The sequence below is a fragment of the Armigeres subalbatus genome, chromosome 2 (assembly GCF_024139115.2).
Source record: "Armigeres subalbatus isolate Guangzhou_Male chromosome 2, GZ_Asu_2, whole genome shotgun sequence".
NCBI lineage: Eukaryota > Metazoa > Arthropoda > Insecta > Diptera > Culicidae > Armigeres > Armigeres subalbatus.
In genome coordinates, this window is record NC_085140.1 from 146,027,081 (window position 1) to 146,053,208 (window position 26,128).

The 26,128-nt window shown below is 37.8% G+C and overlaps 1 protein-coding gene across 2 annotated transcripts in view; it reads left to right on the top strand.

Moving 5' to 3' along the window:
- Positions 1–24,223, top strand: part of LOC134210973 (facilitated trehalose transporter Tret1-like) — a 39,785-nt gene extending 15,562 nt beyond the window's left edge. Inside the window, exons 3-5 of one of the 2 annotated variants that reach the window (XM_062687436.1) lie at positions 1,535–1,840; positions 1,913–2,155; positions 24,044–24,223. In XM_062687436.1, the coding sequence (XP_062543420.1) occupies positions 1,535–1,840; positions 1,913–2,155; positions 24,044–24,208 (714 nt within the window). In that variant the 3' untranslated portion in view covers positions 24,209–24,223. Of the gene's footprint in view, positions 1–1,534; positions 1,841–1,912; positions 2,156–4,181; positions 4,311–23,722; positions 23,928–24,043 lie in introns of those variants that run through there. The other variant, XR_009978897.1, reaches the window with a different exon arrangement.
- The last annotated feature ends 1,905 nt before the right edge of the window (positions 24,224–26,128 follow it).

Here is a 26,128-nt window from a genome sequence, read left to right on the forward strand (position 1 = left end):
ATAAGCCACATTTGATAATTTCATTGTTTATCAATATTGTTATTGTTTATCAATTGTTTCAATTAAAAGAATCGTAATACATCCGCCATTACGCATTTTTGTCCGAGGTACCGAGGTTGTACAATGTACTTGTACCTCTGGTTGTTAACCGCTGCGATAGAGGAAACAGTAAAGTTGATCTACGATGTGAAACAAATTCACTCATACGCTGCATTCGAAATCCGCAATTTCTGTTTCAATTCGGTAGCAATTCTCGGCAGTATCGGGAAACCAGGTGTTTCTACGGAGGTATCCCCCAGATTCTTGAAAATTCTCTTGGGACAGAGTGCGTTCTTGGATAGGTTCGACATAGGACATATTCACCTTCGATCTGAGCTATATGAAACAAGAAATCAAGAAGCTGAAGGCAGATTCAGCGGCACCCACCAAACGCCAGGTTTTGCGCATCGTAATGTCGTTATTCGACCCGCTGAGATCAATCTCCCAATTGTAGTAAATGGGAAGATTCTTATGCAGTTGATCTGGAGAAGTGGAACATAAATATTGGGATGAACCCATCGCTAAAGAGTTGTTGCAAAGCTAGTAAATTTTATATTAGGAGTAATACCCTTCGTGTATTTGTTACATTCGGGGTCTACGGTAACTTTTAATAAAACCACAGAACCTTTGAGAGAAATGTTATTTTCTAGGAAATGTCATTCTCCGACAAATGTTATTTCCGACAATGTTATTTATAATGACAAATGTTAAATTTTATGACCCAAAAAAAATTTGTTTGCCTAACGTTCATTATGCCTCACTTCCGTTATGCATAACGTCGTGCACCTATGTCACGATGGACATAAGTAGGACACTTTCTGTACTTTCCGTGAATACCGGAATCTGCAACAAAACGACAGGTCCGAAAAATATTCGCATGATTCCGATTGGGCATTATTTAGCCTAGCAGTTGGATGCGCTGCTACAAAGCAAGACTGGTGGCTGTGGATTCCCGGTCCAGTCTAGAAAATTTTCGGGTTTTATGTTGTCTGCACTTTCCTGGGCATAAAAATATCATTGTGTTAGCCTCATGATATACGAATGTAAAAAATGGTAAATTGGCTTAGCAACCTCATAGTTAATAAATGTGGAATTGTTTTGTTATCTGCGAGATGGAAATAGTCCAGGGGAAATGTATTGACAACAATGAAGAACAAGAAAAAGGAAATATATTTAAGCTTGAATATTTGTTGAGGTCGAAATACATATCAGTAAAGATAACAAAACATAGTGGAATTAAATGGAAAGTACAAAACTCGTCTACTAGTCAGTTGAACAAAAAGCAAATTCTTGGCATTCTTGTGGAAAAAGTACAAAAACTAATGAAAATGCATTGAAAATAAAAAAAGCCTTGTTTACATTTTTTCGGATACCCAGAAACATCTTCGGTGTAGGAAATTGGCTCTAATACTTTAGATTAATTTATTATTTTTTCCCTCATATGATTAACAATAACGAAAAATTTAATCACACAATAAATTGCTTACATTTTTAGGAACTTCGACATCTGCTCGCCGCCGACAACCGTCGCCAGTTCCAGGGCAAAAAGCATGTCTCCCTGGACGTCCAAAGTTCCCGGGTGCTCGAGGAACTGCTGAAGGCTTCGTCCTCGGAGGACGACTTCGAGGACCAGCGCAAACAGTTCCAGGAGCGTAAACACAAAAGCCTGGACGCCCGCCATATTTCGTTCAAATTCGAAAAGGAACCGTCACCGTCCAGCAGTGAAGAAGACTTCGAACCATCGACCTCGTTGCTTAAGATAGATGCCGATATCACCAAACCGGTTATCATCGACTTCAAAGTAAACCTTGATGAGAGTGCTCAGTCTGATCCAGCGCTAACGCAATTTCATATCAACCTTGCCCATTTTCAGGACCTAGAATCGAGCGAGGACGAAGACTACCTGTCCTCGCGGAAACATTTCCAGTCGGCGAAGTCGATGAGCACCGACTCGCGCAAAAGCAACAAAAGTATACGGTTCTTCGAAATGGAAATGGGCACCAAGGAGGAGAACATTCGGACGGCCGTGCCCTTCGTGCGACAAATCACGGAGGATGGAAAGCCAAAGCTCGAAGTGTATCGGCCCACCACGAATCCGATTTATATTTGGACACAGGTAGGATATTCAAATTTTTATGGAATTCGATGTTCGATACTGAAATTAAATAAAAATATCTATGCGAAAATGTGTAGTTATGGCATTCGAGAACTTAGGAATTAAACTTCAATAGAAAAGATTACAATTTTTAAATGATTGTGAAAAATCTCTCAAGTGTACATTTCCAATTAAGGAAACTGCGACGGGGACTTTGCAATCTGATAATATAATGAAGTGCATTTTTTTTAATGACAACTATAACCTTCTGCCGACTTCATGCCGACGCAGTAGGGAAAACTTGACAATCCAGACCGTTCCAGAACTTGAGACTTGCGTCATCGATTAAGACATCTTCCAGCGACGTGATCGTGCCTCCACGTCACGCCGATTAATCGTAACAATGTTTTGCTTCCCACCGATGATGGGCAACAAGTGAGAAACGGCTGTTTATGTGGAAACACTGGAGCTGCAATGTGCTTCCTTGTGTGGATTCTCGTCCTTTGAAGCGTGACGTGTGAACGTTGATGGAACAGACGAAATTCGATAAGGATTTGCTATAAATTTGTCCGATGGAAGAGTAATTGTTAAATCCGATGGAACAACCATTATAATGTATATTCGGAAAAAAGAACGACAATATGATTGAGCGTATTATCAAAATTGATGATAGAAAAAAACACATTTATACTTTTTTTGAGACCAAGCGTCGACTTGCAGGGCTGGGCACATTCAATATTGTTAATAATGTTTTAAAAGTATTCGATGTTACCAATTCTAAACTCACTTCCCAAAAATACTTATTGACCTGTTTGATGGACCATTTTTTCTAAGTTGGTGAATTGTAGATTCTCAAAATGGCATCAGTCTTAATTTCAGAATTGATATCATTTTGAACCTATCTTTCTCGTAAAAAATGAACCTATCTTTTACCCCTCAGTGAAACAATTCGAGGCTTGATTACAAAGCAACATGCTTGACCAACACAGTCAATCAAATCATCCACCATGCGTCTCCATTGCACATTAAAAAGCAAACTCATCTAGGACTACAAACTTAGTTTTTTGTCAAGATCTCGCCATTGGCACCGCCAAGTTTCAGTCTTTTCTTAGTAAAGTTCTCAGCACATATTTTAAAATATGCACGGACAACATTAAATAGCATACATTAATATTTTGTTAAGACACTGAAAATTATCTTTCAAGCAGCCCTGCGTCAGCGCATGAATTCTAAAACAGGCTTGAATAGGCTGAGAGGGTCATAAATTGCTGCTCATCCCGTGTATTAGATGAGTTCTCTTTCCGTGCTCGGAAAGGAAAATGAATGATGTTTATAAATACTCGCTGAGAATTAAGTGTTTCATAGTACCTGTTAATCTGCCGCTGCAATTGGCGGGTCATAAACATTCTGCGTCGTCTTTTGCGCTCAACCGTAGGATGGAACCTTGCCATCCCCGCTCGCTTTGAATAAACATAAATCAATCTTCAAATAACTGGCCGCCAGTTGGTAGCATTTGATTATTCTATTTTCACATTTCAACGATGATTAGAAGTGACTACAGGTGCATGCACACCGCCACGTGCGTGCATCTAAGCGGATGATCTGTTGCCACTTTAAATTAGATCCACCACTTGTTGGAGTTTCCCAGCCGGAAGGTTGGGAGTCCGAAAGGGTGTGCCTTGGTTGAGTTATTTCGATTGCTGCCTCGTGCAGCACCGCAAGGACCTGACTACATCCTTTGCGTGATGTCGAAACAGCTGGTGAACGGAATGCAATTCCCGGTAGCACTTGCTTTGAACCATCGCCGATAGGTGCATTTAGTGTTATTTGTTATGGCTTTTCGCGCTTTCCACAATTGAACATCTTCGTACTGAACCGCGGTGCCGTTGGAAAAGGAACGATGTTCAGACGGTCGCATGTTCGATTACTGGAAGAAAGGGGACATACTCATGGTTCGTTATTGCTATCTCACTCGGAACTCATAGAATAGCATTTTTAAATCTGCCACTATCAGTTGTATAAAAACAATCATCGATTGGCAGGACGGCTCAGTCTCCGTCCGGTCGCTAAGCTGAAATCGATAGATCCTGCCAACGAGTAAAGTGTTAGAAGAAGCGTGTGCTTCTGAAGTTCGCGAGCGGGCTCGAAGCATTTTGGAACACCTTGGTCAAGCCATGTGAGCCGCAGCAGCGCAATATTCGTTATTGCAGGATTTTTCTCCGAACTTCGCCGACCAAGATCATTCAATTAGTGTTCAAATGGTTCTGTTTGTGATTTACAACGATCACGTTTCTGGGTCGATTCGAAGCCGTGCAAAACAAGAAAATATTTACATTAGTGATTTGATTCCGGGCAGATTGTCGTAGTAATTGGCGATTCTTGTGAACAATATCGACCGTCTCTAGACTCGTAGGATGAAGGTCGTAGCACAAAGCAGTCTTCCTGTATTATTTATTGCAAAAGAAAATTTATTCAAACCCTACTCGAGTGATATGTTCAGACGCAATGGAGTGCACGATCGTCTCAACGATTATCACGCAAACTGGAAGATGTGGAATCTGTACTTTGCAAGAGTCTCTGAATCTATGAGAAGACGCACGAAAGATCAGTGTTGTAAAATTATGATTAATGTGCTTCCGTAGTGCGGCACGTGCCAGTGACCTTTTTGTTAAAGCGGGCATGGATTATTTGTTTCGTGATTGTGCTGTGTCATAAATTTCGATTAACATGGTAATGTTCCGAGGACCAAGTAGTGTAATGCTTCACCAGTAGAACTGGGTCGAGGTCGTTACGAAATGTTCGATGATAAGAAATTGGTTTCGTGAACGCTGCATATTAGTTTCATGTAGAATTGTGTAGGTTTGAAACAACTTGGGGTTCGATGTATCAGAAATGAAAAAAAAAACGATGATACAAATAAGACTTTCTATAAACAGCACCTATTATTTAAAAACAAAAATTCTCCTGTTTTTAAGAGAAATGGATGATGAGCTTTGTCTCAATAGATGATCAAAAATTAAGTGATGAATACTGGTTTTCCAGAATACATATTTCAGTCGGCATCAGCTCATAAAAAACATAAAGCAACTTCAAGATCCTTGAAAGTCTATATTGTCATCGAAGCGAATTCGGGATTCCGAATGTACTTAAGACATTGAAAAGCGACATGAGGCATTAATAATCTATTAAGGGTATGCGATAAGACACTTTTTCCTAACGAAACGAAACGAAACGAAATTTAAAATGTGTATGTTGGTTCGAAACGAAATGAAACGAAATATAAATTATTTCCGCAACTTCGAAACGATACGAAATAAAGGTCTATTCAATTCGAAATTTTACGAAACGAAACGAAATTTTAATTTTTTTCCGCGGAATTTTTATTGAACTGATTTTACATTTTACAAAATTGGTTCACACGCAATCGAGATATATTTCTCCAAAATTGAAAGTTTTGTATGAAAAACTGCAAGTGGGCTTTTTATTATCCTGGTCACTGTAGTAACAAAATAAGCAGTCTGAGATAAATCGCCGCTTCCCCGTTTACAATTGGCGAAAAGGCAGTACCCCAGCAATAGTGCAGTTCCAAATTTCTCTTTATTATCATATTTAGGATGTGATTCCTTCTTTAGAAGTAGATATTTTGCCTAGACTTGTAGATATAATGTCTTCAATGAAAGCAAAAACCTGTCTAGTATGACTTAAAGTGATATTATCCAATTGTAGATATGATTCAATTTTTGAAATGAAGTCTGCGTCTAGAATAAGACAAAGGAATATGATATACATTCGTAAACAGTTTGTTTGGTATTAGACAAATATGAATGTAAATTTTTTTTTTGATAAATAGTATCCATCTTTCTGAAAATTGTCTAATATGTTAAATAGTCCCTTTTATGAACACAGCAAGTAATTTTGAAACTTCAACGACGTGTAAATTCGCAGCTTACCGTATCAAACGAATTAACATTCGATATTCAATTAAATTTGACTGAATTTTACAAGCAAGCACAGCTTAAATTTATTTCGATTTGATTGAATGTTACGTTTATTTGTATGCTCCAAATATGTGCATGAAAATACATTTAAAATCACAAAATATTTTTATCTGTGAAAACTAATTACAGAATACCCCGCTGATCCGACAAATGTATGGCCAGACTAACGAGGTTTCTGTCGTTAATCCTACTGTCAAATCCGTATAAATGAACCAAAACAAAATCACAGCACAAATTAGAAAACTGACAGCATAATGTATTTAAATGGGTGTTGATTATTTTTAATCCGAAAAATTCCGAATTAGCGATCCGGACTAACGAGTCGTCGGATTAGCGAGGTCCGGATAAGCGGGGGGATACTGTATACAGAAAATCCTTTCATTAGTAAATAATTCCAAATCCACGTTTTACAAAATTACCTTCTTTATATAAGACTTTTTATATTCTTTAGCCACCAACAATAATCGGAATACAGAGTTTTACTATTTCTGGGGAACTGTACATTCTGGCAAATTACGTTCTGGCAATTGGTCAATTCTGGCATATGCTCCATTCTGGGGAATGGGTTTCTGGTAAAATCATTGTGGCAAATGCCATATATATAGTAGATAGAGAATTGTTAATAGCATACATTTCCTCGCTAGACGAAAACCTCTACACCTTTCTAAAATGAACAAAATCGCAAAGTTTTTACGGCAGCAGTTTGCCAGGTATGAAGAAATAATGTTTCCTTTCTCAGACAAAAACTTGTTACAAAAGGATATCATTTACTTCTAAATTCAACCTTTTTATAGGAAGCTCGGAGACCCATTGTCTTATATACAATGAACTCGACGAACCAAGTAATAGTCTGTTTGTCCTTGTATATGTGTTTGTGCATATAAGGCATGTAAAAATCGCTGTCAAATTCATGAGTAATGGTATAAGCCGGTCACGCCCTTACAATCAATTTAGAATTACGAGAGGAAAATTAGTTTGACAATTATAAGAGACCGAGGAATGCTCTGCATCTCAGTGAGCGCCACGGGAAAGGAATCTTTGGTTTGTTGAAAAGGTAATTCATGTGAAGCCACCTTGGTAAGCGACTAAATATTTATAGTAAACGAAGTTATTATGAAAACTCGAAGACGAAAACCGTGTTTCAAATCAATCTAACTTCGTTTAATCAATGTGCTTCCTTTAATAATAATGTTTTCTTTGGGGTCTACTTAACTCTTAAGAGGTGCGCCCAAACCTGGTTTGAGACATAAGAGGTGAAGAAGTCAGCCGTTAATAAGTAAGAGGCGCTTTAAAAATAATTCACAAGGGTCTCAAGAATCCACGCCACGGCTTTGCCTCTTTGACAAAGTTTGCTGATCAGATTCGTATCTGATTACATTTATACTCTGAGCCTGACGTCTTAAATATTGAGTTAAAATAGTTAAAGATATTTTTCGTTATCTGTTTGACATTTCTAACATAACACTGGAGACGTATTATAGATAAAAACTAAATACGTATTTGTCGACTCAGAATGGGACTGTGCAGTAACCGTTAATATTCAGCGGCGCAGCCAAAATTTTTGATAATACGCTACCGTACGAGACAGTATGGTTTAAGTCTAAATTTGTTTCAAAATTCCGCGGAATTCCGTTAAATTTCGTTGAAAGCTAATTTATTCTAGCGAAATTTTTGTGATTTTACGAAACGAAACGAAATCAAGAAATCAGATTTCGCCACGCTCAAATTCCGCGAAATTCCGCGGAATTTCGTTTCGAACCACCTGAAACGAAATTTTTCGAAATACCGCATATGCTTATAATCTATAGACACTTTACAGTATTTGCAGAACTACAAGTTGTCCTTGAGTTCAGATATTAATCTTATAAATAATCAGCTCAAAGAAGTGCGATGTCTCCACAAATCCTTTGAGTTGTGTTGACTCTTTGGGAGATCATCACACCATTATAGATTCGTTACAATATTATCAAAAGATCTACGACACTCCAAACTGTCCTTCAGTTCAGATATTGATTTTCTGATTATCCAACTACAATATGTGCGATGTCTCTATCCTTCGAACATCATCACACCATTATACATTACAGTTTTCCCAGAACAGGGGTGGCATTGCGCATCTTGATTCGAACGTAATTCTATCGAGTCGAACATGTTTGGCATTACGGCTTTCGATTCGATCTCGAAAACGACTCATCGTTCGAGTATGCTCGAGGAGGTACAAGAATAACGAGATGTTTTGGCATTATGGATACTCGATAGCACACTGGAAAACGACTCAAGTCGAATGAAAAACACTCGTCACCTTTATAGCTTTCGAATGTTGTTCGAGAGTCATTTCTTGTTGAAAGTTTTGAATTATATTTGTTATTATTTATCTACGGGAAGAGAATAATTGTTTCATTATTGTATCTTGAAGGAAAGAATGTCATTAGTATACCTACTTTTATAGTTTCCAGACAATATGCAATATCTAATTAAAATCCGCGTAAAAACAACTTCAATTAAATTTTTTTTTTTCTGAAGTTTTCTCGTATTTCATGCCGATTTCGATAAACCGCGTAGAAAAACGATAGGGAAAATCTGTGTAAAAACGTGTATATTCGTGTGTACGTAAAAATAGTTGAGTTAAATAAAAATAAAACGAGGAAGAGATAACCCAAGTGCATTTAACTAAGACACATGGAAACATCAAAGTAATTTATTGTCGAATCCTTCTTTAGCTTTAAATTATTTAGCTCAAAATTGGATCTGTGGCATAAACTCGAATAAATATAAAACTTATAATTTGTGTCGTAACAATATCTCAATTTACAAAACATATCGTATCGGCATAATGTTTTAATCGGTTGCAACTGCTCAATAAATAATATTCCTTTTTATAGTCATCGAGCACAATTTGCTTGTTTATCAATTAACTGCCAATTCATGCCCTGAAGTATGCCTTTCCAACAGGCAACATGCTACATGCAGGTTAAATTACTCTTATTCTCTCTGTTTATTCACATTCGCCACACGCTTAAAATGACTTACATATTTTTGTGTTCCGTTCACACAAAACGGGCCTCTCCTGGAACAACTCATATTATGAGTAACTACGATGTTACTCATTTTTGTGTAACCGATGGCCGATGATTTTCGGTGAGTTCATTTTACACAGCGAGAGAGCAGTCGGAAATCGAACCTAACCTCAATTGTTAATGTTAAAGTAAGCCAACTTTTCCATACTTATTCGGAGGCTTCTCCAATCGTTTCGATCAACAAAACAAAGTGCGATGATTGTATTCGCACTGTTTTTTTGTTTCGCCATCAAAACAAAATGAAAACGCTCCGAAAAAGTACGATTTCTTGCAGCACATTCTGCACACGTTCGCCATCATAGCGACCCGAAGGGACTTTGACAGTTCGAGGCAAACTCACTTACACATATCATGCACATGTGAGACAGTACACAGCGACTGCTTATGTTTCACACAAAATTTTCACTCATAGTGAGAGTTGGCCAAGGCGTCGCCGTGATGTGTGAAAGCTATTCATGCGATGTGTACTTGACTTTAAGCGTGCATGCGCTGGAGGTTGTCTCTCTAGCGGGCGGCATACTACACGGTTAGAAAAAAGTACCTAATTTTAGGTACTTTTTTTCTCTTGCATCTCCTTCCCTCTTCCCTTTGTTGTCATAAAATGAAGAGCAAAACCACTCAACAAGGGCATTAAAGTGTGGGAACCCAACGTTGAGTAATCTCATGTTTACAAAAGTTGAGTGAAATTTACCTAACTTTTGGATAGTTTCAATTTAAAATTAAGTATATTTTACTTAATATTAAGTGAATTTTATTTAATTTCAAGAAAAATTACTTAATTTTAGGTTCCCACACTGAACCCCCGAATTGAGTGAAAAGTACCTAATATTAGGTACTTTTTTCTAACCGTGTAAACACGGAGACAGCTATCTTTTATTCTCTCTGTTTACATTTCGTTTGACAGAACATACTCGATTGAGCTAGTACAGCACCATTCGAAATCTTGTACTGCGACTGAATGAAGTCGAACGAAATATAACCATTTTCCCTCACTAACAGTACCGCAAAAAGTTAATTTGCTCGATTTCTCACTTCTATCATCTTTTTCGTGTCATCACCAATTGCAAAAAGAATAGCCTTATGGAAAAAACAACCTAACTCCGGTATGCAGACGATGTGGTGGTATGGCTAGAGTAACCGCATATCAACGTCATTTGTTTAAATCTATCGTTTATTTGAAAGGCTTATTTGCCGTGTAACATTATGGAGCGGAAATCATGTTTTTCAATGCAGTTCTTCATGTTTCTTATACAATATTGTTAGTTTTGGTGAACCGAAAGACTCGCGGTTTGGATACAATAATACAGTTGGAAAGGATGGGAATTTAGGGTGCTTCAGTAATTACGATGCTGATATTCACATTGTTGACATTCTTGACGATGTTTCACACCTGTAACGGAACAAACAAAAATTTTCTTGGGAGACAACAACGAGAGGAAGGGATTAACGACAGAAATTGTAGTGCATAACAAGAGGAAGACAATCGTGATGGGGTACGACAGACTTGGATGGGCGGAGTATGGTTACCGTCTAACATCGGCAACTTTCAAAAAATGGTGAACAAGGGACATGTATTCGAGATCAAGACAACACTTTCCTAATATGCCACGATGGTCCGCGCACGCCCACACGACATGATCAATATCCTGATAATCTGCGCCGCAAAAACACCGCGTTCTCATTCCCCGGAATAGAGCAATGAGAAGGGAATAAGGTGGTCGGGATTTTTAAAAATACCGGTATTTGTGAAAATTTCAGATATAAAAAAATTTTTGATTTAGAATTTTGGATAAGGAAAAACTTTTTTGCAATTCCTGATCATAATATCTGGTTTACAGTTTATCTTTGAGTGATAAAACGGCCTACTTTTCCATACCAACGAAATGGGTGCTTTAATGAACATTATGCAACTCGAATGAGTTGCATAAAATTCAACATAGGACTCATTTGGGTGCTATAATGAAAAACCAACATCAGAACAGTTGTTACATGACTACATTTCGCTGAATTAGCTTAAGTAAGTGCTTATAAAGTGTTCTTTCTGCGTTTCGTAATAAATTAAATAGATTGATGAACATGACATCAAAATTTCCCAAAAGCAAGCTCATTTATCGCTTCATGGCTTGTCGAGCTATGCAATTTGGTACGTAATATGGAATCTGATTGTTCTCTGCAGCAAACAATTTATTGGCAAGAATGATCATGTGGATTAAATTAAACTGTACAATTTTGGTACAGATTTATCATATTAAAGCACATTTTTCGTCATTGCAAAAAATAGCGTGTGCAACTCATTGCAAAACTCGATTTTTTCAGCACTCGTAGTATTTATCCAATTCGGCAAGCCTCGTTGGATAAACGTACAACTTGTGCTGAAAAAATTATCTTTTTGCAACTAGTTGCACAAACTACTATTTTATTTACAAACTTTAAATGTTAAAACCATTTTTTGGGCACAGTGAAAATTAAGAAAATTAAGCGATTCTTCTCCTAATTTGCATCGGATTTTGTTGGCAATATGTTGCCAGCTGCCGAGAATATTCTCTCTGGTTCAACCGAAGTTGGACGAAAATCAGGGTCAAGTACTTACCCTTAACACCTTCAGATTCATAGTAAGAGAATCCTTTACGGATTTCTTGCTAGGATCCTGGCGTCAACGTAGTTGCTACCGGCAATGCAAGTGTTTTGCTCTGCTGCAGTATTTTCACGAGTTGTACTGTAACCGATAAATCAGAAGAATCATCCATAGAGGCATCTTCTTCGTATCGATCGTCAGATGTGGTCGTTGTCACAGCTTCAGTGATCGCATTAGGAAAGATTAGACACTTCAAGATCTCGTCTGCTTTCTCAATCAAAAAAGGTCTGAATGTCTTGAACAAAAAAAATGCCAAAATCGTTTCTGATCGTTTGCTTCACGGCAGGATTATTCAACAAAGCAAAAAGATCTGCGTATTCTGACCACTTACTTCTCACTTTTCTTACGCCGGCTTCATATAGAGTATCTGCATTCACGGAAGAGTAGTTCCACAGCAGCTTGAAGAGGGTTCGAGGGCTTGAATTATTTCACCTATCACTTCACCAAATCAGAGTTTTTAACGGGCCCCTCCAACTCATTGAACCGTTTGAGCTTGAATAACATGAAATTCTAGCTGCAGAATGTCTTGGTATCATCCACCAATACAAGACCCTTTACGAGCAAAGTATCACAGAACAGTCAAACGCTTGGTGCGATATGGCAGAACCCTGACCAAATACCGAAAATATCGGTATTTTTCGTCTTTAATACCGGTATTTTCGGTACTCAAAATTGGTCGGTAATACCGGTATTACCGGTTTCTATACTACCGGTTAGGAGGGACCCAAGCCATGGTGATGGTGAATGACCGTTTCGATAGAGCATTCAAAACATTCCGTATCCCGTTTTGAAGATACGCTGAGTGCAATGAAACCGACCGAACAGCTTTCAGAGAACTTAGACTGTCGATGAAGATGAAAAAGTGGTGCGATTTGCTCAAGTGAAAGTGTATAGCTGCTAGCTCAGCCGTATACACAGCACTTGGCTCTTTGAGCTTAAAGTAGGCGCTATGAAAAACGTTAAAAACACCGAAACCAGTGGAGTCATCCATTTTGGACCCGTCTGTGGAAAAGCTACTTTTCTCGCAGACGTGCTCGTCGATTTGATTTGATGGGCTACAGCACTTTCTTCTCCTTCTCCACTGGACTCAATCCTGGGCCAATCGCTTCCAGTCGCCCTGAACGCCAGATACCGTTCTCCTGTTTACCGCCGAGTATTGTCCGCAGCACCTTACGCTCAAACACTCCGAAATCTCTCCGATCAGCCTGCGTAACGTCCATGTTTCATGGCCGTTTAAAGCCATCGGAAGAATCAGAGTAGTATACAGCGCGAGTTTTGCTTTCGTTTGCAGACTACGGGACTTAAGCTGGTTGCGAAGTCTGTAATAAGCCCTATTTGCAACTGCAATACGCCTTTTCACCTCGCGAGTTACATCATTATCGCACGTCACTAATGTTCATCGTATGAGTCGAATACAATCTAAAGCGATACCAAGACAGCAGTACTAAATTCGTTGAAGCTTCAGTGTGTGTGTTTTAGCTGCAGTCTGAAAGCAGAAACTACCGCATATCAACGTCATTTTGTTGATGTTCTAGGTTCCGGTAATAAAATGTGTATGATTGGGTCCTAACAAGAAAAATCGATATTGGATTTTCTTTCAGGGACCGATGAAGCTTATCATCCTGAACGCGTCAGATTTTTTTTCGACTCAGAAGTCGAAAGGGACATTGTTTAATTTGAAAGAGAACGCTCTGATGAAGCAACCTAGATGAATTACCTAGTAGACCTACAATATCTGAACTCAAGAATTGCGATTGATGTCCTGGGAATACGGGGATATGTTTTCAATAGAGGAATGATGTTCCACGCAGCTATTCCAATTCTAATAAATAAACAAATAAAAAAACACTCAAAAAAAAACGCTTCGTTTGACATACAGACTTTCACGATTTGTACTCAAGAGTTGTTTGAAGTACTGTAGATATCCTGGAAAAATGTGACATGTTTGTTATAATGAAATGATGTTCAATGGAGCTATTTCAAATCAAAAGTAAGGCACATACCTCTAAGATCGCTTCGTTCATCATTCATATCTCCAAAAGTTGATCTCAAGAAGAGTTTGGAGTACCCTAAATGTGTTGGGGTACTGTGACATGTTCAAAATAACAAAATTTAGGTAAAGTAAAGCTCATACTCCGTAGTTCGTTCTGTTGACCGTACAGAACTTCAACATCGGAACTCAAGAGAAATTTGGAGTACATACTATTGATGTCCAGATAAAGCTGTATTATGAAGTTCTTTGGAGATACTACAATTAAAAAATAAGGCCAATACACCGTATGCACTATGGTCCAGGATACAGATTTACGCGGAAAGATGCATTTTACTCCAAAACTATATTTTTTAGAAAAAACTGTTGTTCTACAAAATTGTTCGAAATAGTAGGGCCATCATTATGGTTTTACCGAAAAATAGGGTGGCCCATCATTAAAAAAAAATTAGAAAATATTTTTTTTATTTCTCGGAATATTGACATGTTATGTTCTACAAAGTTGTAGCGTAGCTTATTCCAATCAATTTCGCTAAAAAAATATTTTCTGTAGCTCTTAAGTTGGCTGATTAAGAGCAATTTTACCTAATTGGATTAGGGTGTACCTAAAAAAACAGTATTTTTGATCTACTTTTTTTGTTGTAGATTTCTCGAAAAAGTCGTGTTCATGTGACTTTTAGAGCTCAAAAAAATGCAACTTTTGATGGGTAAATATGGTCAATATCTTTTTCCGATCAAAAGTTATAATCGTTTTTCTGTCAAAATTACATTTTTTTCATAAGTTGATATCTCCGGTTAGGGCAGACCAAAAAAATATATTTACACGGCATTTGAAAGAGAAATTAATATTCTTCATTATGACAAAAAATTGGGGATATGTTATTTTTTTATCTCAAGTTTTATCAATATTACTAAAATCATGTTTTTTCAAATAAATTATTATAACTCGACAACGGAAGAAGATACAGACGATATTCTTATAGCAAAACACGCGTTTTGAAAAGCCCCAAAAGTCTTTAGAACATGACATTCGTGAGAAATGAAAACTAAAAAATCTACAGCTTTAACACTTTTTATAAGTTTTATCATTATCATCGTATTGCAAGATTTACGAGAAAAGATGCATTTTCGGTCTGAAGCTTACTTTTAAGAAACAAAGTTTGTTCTACAAAGTTGTTCTGGATACTTGGGCCCTTTATTATAGAGTTACCGAAAAATAGGGTGGGCCATTTTATAAAAATGTGAAATTTTATTTTTTTCATTTTGCATAAAATAATTCTTCAAAGTTGTAGCGCAGCTTTTTCCAATCAACTTTGCTATATAAACTTTTTATGTAGCTCTCAAGTTTACTTGTTTAGAGTAATTTTACTTACCAGGATTAGGGTGTCCCTTAAAAAACAATATTTATGATCTGCTCATTTCATTTTTAATTTTTCAGGGATATCACCTTCTGAAGACTTTTGAAGCTTTTTAAAACGCGTGTTTTGCTATAAGAATATCATCTGTATCTTCTTCCGTTGTCGAGTTATATCAATTTATTTGAAAAAACATGATTTTAGTAAAATTGGTTAAACTTGAGATAAAAAATAACATATCCCCAATTTTTTGACACAATAAAGAATATGAATTCCTCTTTCAGATGCCGTGTGAATATATTTTTTGGTCTGCCCTAACCGGAGATATTAACTTATGAAAAAAATGTAATTTTGACAGAAAAACGATTATAACTTTTTATCGGAAAAAGATATTGACCATATTTACCAATAAAAAGTTGCATTTTTTTGAGCTCTAAAAGTCACCTGAAGACGACTTTTTCGAAAAATCTAAAGTAAAAAAAGTAGATAAAAAATACTGTTTTTTGAGGTACACCCTAATCCAATTAGGTAAAATTGCTCTAAATCAACCAACTCAGGAGCTACAGAAAAAGTTTTTTTAGCAAAATTTATTGGAATAAGCTGCGCTACAACTTTGTAGAACATAACATGTCAATATTCTGAGAAATAAAAAAAAAAATTTCTATTTTTTTTATATGATGAGCCACCCTATGTTTTGGTAGAACGATAATGATAGCCTTACTATTTCGAACAATTTTGTAGAACAACATTTTTTTCTGAAAAATATAGTTCTGGCGTAAAATTCATCTTTCCGCATAAATCTGTATCCTGGACCATAGTGCAATGCCCCGTTAGTTGTCGTACACAGTCACATCTCCCTTTTTTCGGTGCCAGGGAGCGTTGCCTCCTCGAATACCGGAATGGAATATAACAATATTTGTCCCCGACGGTAGTTTGTGTTCTCCAAAGTTTGGCCAACAGACTCCATTCAGTCCTAAAATTCTGAGCTTCATCCATATTGAAATATGATGCAGAAAAAAAACGTTTTTAATCGTGTGCACACTTTACAGGTCCACAATTAAATGAATTATCTTCAAGAACTCATACGCGAAAGCAGACAAATTGCATTCAGGAAGGTGCGAACTAGGTTAATGATTTTAAAACAGCATTAATAAGGGAATAAAAACTATGCTGTCAAAAACTCAGACGAACTCCTCCCATAAATTGAAACGAATTACTTCTAGGAGTTCAGATGAATTAATTTCAAAAATTCAATCGGATTCTCTCAAGAAGAATTCTATCCTGGAATCTTGAAGTGTATTTCCCAGAATTTCAAACGTATTTATCACACGTTATTTGTTAGAACAAATGTCTTAATTTCTTCCAGAAATTCAGATATTTTATTCTATGAAGCAAAATTTCGCATAGAAATGCAATTTTCAATTCATCAAGTTCTTTTTAAAGATGAGATTTTCTCAAAAAATTCAGCGAATTCTTACGATTTTTTGGGGCAAATCAGAAGGATTATTTATAAGAACTAGAAAGGAAGTCATCAAGAAGTAAAGAAGAATTTCGAATTTGGACTAGTTTTTTACAGGAAACAAATGCTTTTAAGGGGGAATGAAGGTTGACAACACACCGCTACATAAATCCGTATTTTTTGAATGAGTGTTTGTGATATTGCCCGGTGTTGCCCTAACACAATCACAATTTTCCGAAGGACGGAAAAGGGACAGACGACATACCGCCGGTGGTGAATCATTCAGAAGGCTGTTTTCTTTACCCAACTTTCCTTGATCCTTAAGACATTTGGACAAATTTTTGCTCACATTTTGAACGAAGTCGCACAAATTTCTCCTAGGATTTTGGACAAGTTCCTTACAAGAATTTAGACAAATTTCTCATAGTGCACAGGTGAAGCGAAATCCTTATTGGTGTGATGGTGCAAACTTTGTCACAAATATGGTAAGGCTCCGTACACTAATAACGTAAGGGCAAATGGGAAAGGGGGATCTGTGATTTTTTTACGCTCCATATAAATAAATCACGCTTCAACCAAACATATTTTATATGAGTCAAAATTTACAAGGGGATTGCTGTGGATGTTATTTCCAAAGAACATTCAGATTTTGGATTGTGCCGGAACATTTTTCAATATTGACAACAACTAAATATAAATATAAATTGGATGTTTTTATTGTTCTGAAAATAATCTCCGACCATAAATGAAACTGAGACCATTCGTCACTATAGACTAATTAAAGCCGTCGTCACTGCTATCAGCTACTCTGACGTCGATCAGCTCCAAAAATCGCAAAAAAATGGGTCAAACTTGTTGAACTCATCAGCGTCAATTTAGGAAACCGTCACACCACCAACGAACAAACGAAACCAAACTCATTAGCAATTTAAAGCGCATGGGGGCTCGTCCCCACGCAAGCCCCCAAGCTCAAAACGCCACATTCATAATATTTAGCATCAATTGGACTTCGACGCGCATTCAAACAAGTGAAATCATCATCGCCACACCAAGTTACCCGACCAGGACAACGAAATAAAATTATATGAAGCTTAGAACAACGACAGATATTAATAACAACTGTTGATATTATTTAGTATTTCCCATTATTCGAAACGATAAATATTTTATGAAATTTATAACATAATATGAATTATTTTTTAGTTTGTTATAATTTCCTATTATTTTAACTACTAATGGTACACATTTTTTAACAGAATCTGTTAAAAAATACATACGGCCTGTTATTCAAACATATGAATTTCTGTTATTTTTCTCTAGTCGGGTTTGTATCTACGTGACTACACCGGCTACAGTACGCGCCAAAATCCATATCAATGCGTTAGATGGATGAAATTGATTGGCGGCCAGGTCATAGGCACAGATCGACTACTTCTTCAATTTAAACGGAATCAGTTTGCAATTTCAATATCATCGAACCACGTTCACAATTTCTTCTTGATCAAAGGTTTTCGGATGATTGTTGTGAGGAATAAGTTCAACATTAGAGATACAATTGATACATGGTTTATGCCGCCACTAAGATACATATCATCATCTCATTTCAGAAGATGAGTGAAGTACATATGTACGATGTTCGGCATCATATGCGTCATATCATAGAAAAAAAGGATGTTTTGATGTGATCTCATAAATGCGGATATTTCGTTTCAATTAAATAGTTTACTGAATAAACGGAACAAGTTATAACACAGATATGCTTTAATTAACTGTTTCAATTTCCGGTTAACGATAACAAAGTTTTGAATCGTTTTCAATTCGAAGAATTAGAATTTTCGAAAACCGTTCGATTGGAATCACATCACTCACACGAATTGACTATGCCTAAATTTGTGCAGAAGGATGCCAATTTCAATTGCAGAAACCCATCCGTCTGGACTTATGTGGTTTCTCCTGCCGATAGTGAAATCGTCACATAGATGCCCTCCAACTAGAGAGGCTGAGCAAAATTTGTCCACGCGAAACCCCAGCTGATGATGGACGGGAAATCGTATACTGGAATCGTGTGCCACGGGCGGGCGGCGATGACGACGATATCGGTCGGCCATGCCATGGCTTGCCCACTTGGCGGCGGTCCCTCTCGCGCTCAATCGTCCTTTGGCTCGCGGACGACGTGATTGTGTGTCTTTTACATGCGGACCAGACACGGAAACGTATCCCCGTTGCGACTTGTCGTTTTTTGGAACTTTTGGCAGCACCAGATTGGCAGGTTTCGGGCCAAGTGTGATTCGCCGGGTGTGCTGCCGCCAATACGTCGCGCTCGGGAGTGCAGAATCGGCCTGCTGGGAACGTCCCTGCAACTCGTTAGCTTTCGGGACTGTCCACTTTGATTGTGGCCGTTGGGTCCGGTCGGTACAGTGCGGTAAAATATTGGAAGAAAAGTGGAAAATTCAAACGGAACCAGCCGTCGCCAAAAAGTTGGCCCACTTGTCCACATATGGCAACAGTTGGAATGGTGCGTGTCATAGCACTTTGTAATTGATGTTTTCAGATTTCCAAATTGAGTTTGAATTGCAATTAGACTTAGTGATTCCTGTGAACCCACAAGAGAATAACACAACTGGAACTGCTATTACAAAGAAGACAGTGGAAAGTTTTCCTTTCGCGAAGTCTGTGAATCAATCTGTTTTCAGTAGAGAAGAAAAGGCTATCTGCAGCACAGCACATATGCATAGTCCATCAAGCTATCGCGTTGATGAAGAGGATGAGAAGCCTGTTCTCATTTCGTCGGACAGTTGGTAGCCATAGGCAGACTTGATCTTGATTGCCGTTGACAATGTGGATTAAGCTTCCCGAGTGCTATGAGGTATAAAGCTACTAGTGATTGTGGGCATTTGTGAATCAGTTTCGTTAGCATCATGGTTTTTTACAAGGTCAAAGCCTTAGAAAATAGTCAATACGTGAATAAACGGGCCAGATTTGCTGTCTTTTATAAGGAATGTTCCTTCAGTACTATTCTAACATCCGTTGATATGAGCAAAAATCTGTATGAGGTAAAAAGAAAAACATGATCGAATTATAAGGTGACGTACACGTTGAAATGAATGTTGCGACAATATTGAATATTGTAGCATCTTGAAAGGTTTGCCAAAACAAGCTGCTGCAATATTTCATTATGTGGCCATACTCATGTTTCTTACTTCATAGGTTTTATTCAAGTTTGGTGAAGCTGTCTTCACTTTGTTGCTCTAGCTAAGCAAAGACAGACATCATCTTTCAACTTTATTATTTTGATGGGTATTTTTTTATTAGCCCATGGTCAGAAAACGCATCTTACCATTTGAAACTTGCGAATAATTTTGTTAATATTGAAGATTTTCACATTAAAAAAAGTAACATGGTTGTAATGCTTGGAAATGCATTTGGGCAAAACGCCTTTTGGCTGGCTTTTCTAAGGGAATAACGCACCACGCGTCCGCTTTTCGTATTTCAGAGTGGAGAGGGTGTGGAATGTCGTAAAAGCGATTCAACCCGACAAGCCCTTACAGGATAGGCATCCTGATCTACTTTGTGTTTGCATCAATAACCTATACAAGCCACCTTTTGTATGCCATATTAACTATATCGTTGCATGGAAAGTTGAGTTTCATTCAAAATCACTTCAACTGTGATAAAAGAAAATAAATATCTCACTGAAAGTTAATTGATCCGGGTTTTTACGCGACTATTCCTTACAATATAGCGTTCGTGATCGCACCGTCCAATTTGGCACACTGCCTTTTAATAGTTTATTTGAAGCAGTCGTAGTTCCTCGTCATCTTTGTCTGGTACCCTTCGAAGATAACACATAGGTTCGCCCCAAGCTGGAAGAAACATTGGTTCAAGCAAAAAAAAATCCCACACCATTTTCCTACAGCATATGCACATACAAAATGGTATCATGCCATTAGGCCGAAGGCCATTAGGACGAATATTAATTAGGCCGAACGGTCAATAAGCCCAATGAGAAGTAAGAAGTGATAAAAAAGAACTACAAAGTGAGAAGCCCGATTTTCTTTCTTTTTTCTTCTTTCTCCTTTTTTCCTTCTTCTCTTCCCCTTTTTCCTTTTTTCTTCTTCTTTCTCTTTTTTTTTCCTTCTTTCTTATTTCATTTCATTATTCCTTCTACCTTCTCACTTCTTTTCTCTCTCTTTCTTCTTCCTTTTTCATTTTTATTTCTCCCTTATTGTTTTTCGCTAATTGCGTCATCCATCCTCTTTCTTCCTTCTTCGTCCTTTCTAGTCGACATTTTTGTTCGAATTTTCGTTTGGCAGAAAGCCATTTGGCCAAAAGACACAAGGCCGAATTTTGGTTTGCCGAATATATCATTTGACCAAACAAAGCATTTGGTCGAAAGAGACATACGGCCAAAAATGTCGTTCGGCCGAACTGTTCCTTTGGCTGAAAAAGTTAGTTGGCCGAATAGCTCATTTGGTCAAAATGGACATTCGGAAGTCATTCGGAATAGGTCATTTGGCCGATAATACTTTTAGGCCGAAATTATTGTTTGGCAAAAAGGACATTTTCGGGTCAAATATTTTATTTTCTGACAAACGACCATTTCTACCAAACGGCATTTTCGGCCAAATGATCTATTCGGCCAAACAACCATTCCGGCCAAATGGCATTTTCAGCCTAATAACCTTGTTAGGGCAAACAACTTTTGCGGCCAAAATACCAGTTCGGCGGGTAGTATGTTGCTTTCGACCAAATGGCCTTTTCGGCCAAGACATTTTCGACCTAGTAACCGTAGCGGACTATTGAAATAGTCGCAAGCCGCACTTTGGGGATCACTGTTTTGGACCATATTACCCATTCAGAAAATAACATTTTCGTATGTCCCGTTCAGCTAGATGGCCTTTTCGGCCAAATTACCAGTTCGGCCGTATGCCACTTTGGCCAAATCAAATATTCGGCCATGTCGTGTTCGATTTAATAACCGTTGCGCCCAAATAAAATTCGACTAGATGACTTACGGATTAACGTATTATTTAGTTGCTGTCGAATTATTTCCAGCCCAAAGGGAAGGGAAATTTGAGTAATTTTTCATGAAATTTCCGAAGAATTTCGTATGGACAATACTGTTTGTAGAAATACAAATAGATTCGACGGGCAAATGAAGCTTCATTGAAAAAAAATGCCGTTTTACGACGATGAGCCCAACAAGATCCTGAATTTTGCTCAAAATAGTTGAAAATAGTGTTTTTTACGAGAAAAAGTGACTTAGTGACTTGGTATCGAAAAAAGGGACTTTTTAGTTACTGACCGCTACCAGGCCTGGCATTACCACCACAAGGATGATGAAGCTGGGTTTATTATACCAAAAAATAAACTGTAACAAAACAATTTTGATTATAATTCCAAGCAAAAAAATCAACAAATTTAAAAAATATTCTATGAAAATAAAAAAAAAGGCCCTAGGTGGATTGATATATTTTCTTCTTCGATTGAATATTTTCGCATAACTCATCAACCGAACGATTCAAAGTACCGATTGTAAGTAGTATGATTGTCATTCTCATTTATATTCAAATTTCATTGACGTGTCCCAAATGACAACAACATCATAACAGATTGTCTATTACACTTCAAGCAAAGTTTAGTTACTCTTTAATCATTCGTCTGTGTGCCCGGTGGTATGATTCCGCTATAACATGCTGCGATCGAGTTGTATTGAGGGAGGAGTGATCAAAACGCTTCTTGGGAGAAACACACCATTTCTGCAGTCAGTCACTTTCCAGATCATAAAAGTACCATTATTACATTATTGAATTAGCAAAAGTTAAAATGATAATTTAGCGTAGCTGTAATGCCATGTTGTTATTCTTTTGCTCCAATTTAGAAAAAAAAAATCACCTGAAGATCCTTGAATATAGGCAAAACAATTTATGCGAGAAAAGAATTCAATTTTTGTCTGAGCAAAACCGACATTTCTATCCTTTAACTGGTCTTGTGAATACTAGAACACGAATTATATTACCCTCATTTCCCCAGACATTATTCAAAATCGATTGACTGTCGCTCTTTAACGGCGATGATGATGATAATGATGCTCTATACTGCCACTGCTCTCAATATTCCATCTTCATGGATCCCGCGTACTCGACTGCCGAATCGATTGTCATCACGCACGGAGACATCACACCATATTACAGCCCCGTTTTGCCATTGTCGTACGTTTTGATTTGCAGTTTTGCGCGGGAGGGACGGAAGCGCACGACTTCTGTCGACCGCCCGTACCGGACGGACGGCTTTGACTTTTGACCAATTAGTACGCACAGAGAGATTTGTGTAATCCAGTACGCGAGAGTGTTTAGAAGGACGATGTAAAAATAAACAACCGTTTGCACAGTCGGCATCCGATATTCGGATCATCCCGACTTTGACGTTTAGGAATTCAATATCCCATTAATCATCATCATTGTAAATGGTGCCCCATTGACCACTGGTTAGGGTATGAAAATTTCTTATCCTTTTCGGAACGTTTGCAATTACCGAGCGCTCCATACTTGTAAGCTCCCTTCCGAAATATGGTCACACACTGTATTTTAATTGCCCCCTCGCCAAATTTCCGGCGATTACGGACGCACGAGGAGATACGCGCATCGTGCGGATAGCGCACTGGGACCGACAATCACAATCATATTCACGAGCCTCTGCCGAGCGGTCGATTAGAGCTGACAGGGTAGTTAAAGCCGTGCTTGCGCCGCGAAGTCCATTCTGTCCGAAGTACAACCATATTCAAAATGCGGTTACCGTTCTGGAGCAGCACTGACCGATCATCATCGATCAGTCGTCGCAAGCCACGTCGATTCCGTTGTATAAAATCATCTATCAGCGTTTAAACAACCTCAGTTTGTTTGTTTCTGCTCGGGCTCGCGGTGATAACAATTGAATGATCTTGCGGGTTCGAATTATTCTGGAGCATTCGATCCGCGCACAATACTCCAGATAGTGTCGCACCTCGGAGGAACTCGAAGTCGAAGTGATAGAAGCAAAGTTTTGACGAGTGGCAATCAATTGCTTTTTTTGCAGCATTGGAATTCCGCACATCGGAAGAGAGAGTGAGGGAGGATTAGAGGAAGTGAGATTAGGACAGGAGTTGAATCCTGGCAGAAGTATTGGAAGGCCCGTGTAGCGCTCAACCGACAAGATGGTGAAGCTATTGATGCGAGCCGACACCCACGTGTCCTTTTCCGTCCCAGCAGAAGAACCGGTTGCCAAGTGCACATTTTCGCAGGTTTATAATTTTTATATGATTTAGTTGAATTCAGTGTTGTAAACGATGACGAAACAAAGTTCAATATTTGATGAATGTAACTAACGGAAAGTTTTCTCTTCTCTGGACAACGAAAGGTCTTGGCAGCACTATCGGTATCGCTTGGTTCCATGGTTGTAGGATTCTCGTCAGCTTACACCTCACCGGCGCTGGTGTCCATGAAGGATCGGAACATAACTTCGTTTGAAGTTACGGATCAATCGGTGAGTATTTTGTGTGTGCGTGTTTTTAATCATTGTTGAAAAGTGATAATGTGTTTGATCATGCTGGTAATAGATTGTTAAAAAATGTGCACATCACTTGTTTTTCGAACACCAACATGAAACAATGTTGTTTCTAAAAACAGTTTTTCGATAGAAGTCCCGAAGTGTTGAGTGTGTTTATTTGGATAATTCTTTCAAATTTCAAGTGGTAATTTATTCGAATTTTGGTCAAGAAATTCATTCCAATCTCGTCAGGAAATTCATTCCAATTTTGTAGACATGGCTGGTAGCGGATAAATAAAAGTGACTTTTGTGACTAAAACAATAAAAATATTGACCGAATAGTGACTAGAAAGTGAATTCATAATTTTACTACTTTTTAATCTGTTATACATAAACACTAGACCTCCTCATGTTTTCAAAAATTATCAAAAAAATAAACCGGTCAGCCTACAGTCAAAATTTTTATGTTAAAATAAGCCTTACTGTCAAATTTTCAGAAAATTCGGATGAAATTTCGTGGTGGCTCAAATCAATTTAGTGTTTCCCAGCTATTTTTAATTTTTAAAAAATCTAACGAGAGATATAAACGCCGGAAATCATCGCAAATCATTGCTAATTTATTATATTATTATTCCTCTTTTTTTCCTGGACATTCTTTGGTGAAAGTCTATTGCGACCCGAAATGACCACAATATGGTCCTCAGGAAACCCGAAAAATCCGTTGAATAGGTTAATCCTAAAAGTTGATCCCAGAGCTGAGCATTTTTGTTAGCATTCGCGTAGTAATTTATGTGGAGTAAACAGTGAAAGTCCTCTGTTACCTACCAAGTTAGCGGCTCCGGTTCTCCGGGAAATTTGAGACATCCGCTTAAATTATTAATTCTAGAAGTTTACCCCAGAGCTCCACATTTTATTCCGAAACCATCCATAGCGAGAAAGTGATTGTGCAATCAATAGTTGGAATTTTTTATGACGCATGACGTCTGAATGTCCACAAAACCGTCCTCCGGAAGATCAGGAATATCAGTTAAAATGGTCAATTCCAAAAGTTCATCCCACAGCTTTGCTAATTTTCGCTTTCATTCATTTGGGTGAATTATGCATGCAATCAATAGCGAAAATCCTCCGTGATATGGAATGACAATAATAAAAGACGAGTCAAGTATGAGACACTGAAGACGGCCTTACTGTTAAGATCGAAATAGGGTAAAATGCCTAATAGTGGACCCTCCAGCCATTTTTGCATTATTACAACTCAATGTAAACATTTTGCTATGAAAATCCATCGGGAGAAGCTACCTTGATAACGTGCATTGGAAATGCCGTGGAGAGTAAAATTAGATTGTTTTGTTACAATTTCGTAAAAAATAAACATGAGAGTGTACATTATAGGAACATTTTGAGGGGTCCACAATAGGGAAGCAGAACGTCCTGAAACGGAACATGAAAATCAAATGAAGTGTCAACTATAGGGGAGCAATTTCATATTATGGACTCTCAGGGGGTCTACTGTAGGGCGAATTCAGTCAGAATTTAAAATGTTTATTTTAACGAATAACATCGTATATTTGAGTGTTTTATGTATGTATCGTGAAGAGGAGATGCCGAACTTGTTATTAGATATCAAGCGAGATTAATATGTTGGAAGTTTCTACTCCTTATGACAGGAAGAGCAAAATTCTGCTCCTAGAGGTCCACTACTAGGCATTTTACCCTACGTATCTGTCACAGGTACAATCAAGTGGTGGAATTAAATGGAATTGTACAAACTCGTCTGATGACAAATAAAGACATTCCACTGATAGCTCAAAATAATTTTCTTATCAATAATAAAAATTCATTCGTAAAATTCTTCTTCTAAATAAGCTTCTTAAGAAGTTCCTCTGGAAGTTCTTCAAGAACTTCCTCCAGAAGTTCGTTCAAAAGTCCCTTTGGTAATCCCTTCGGAAGTTCATC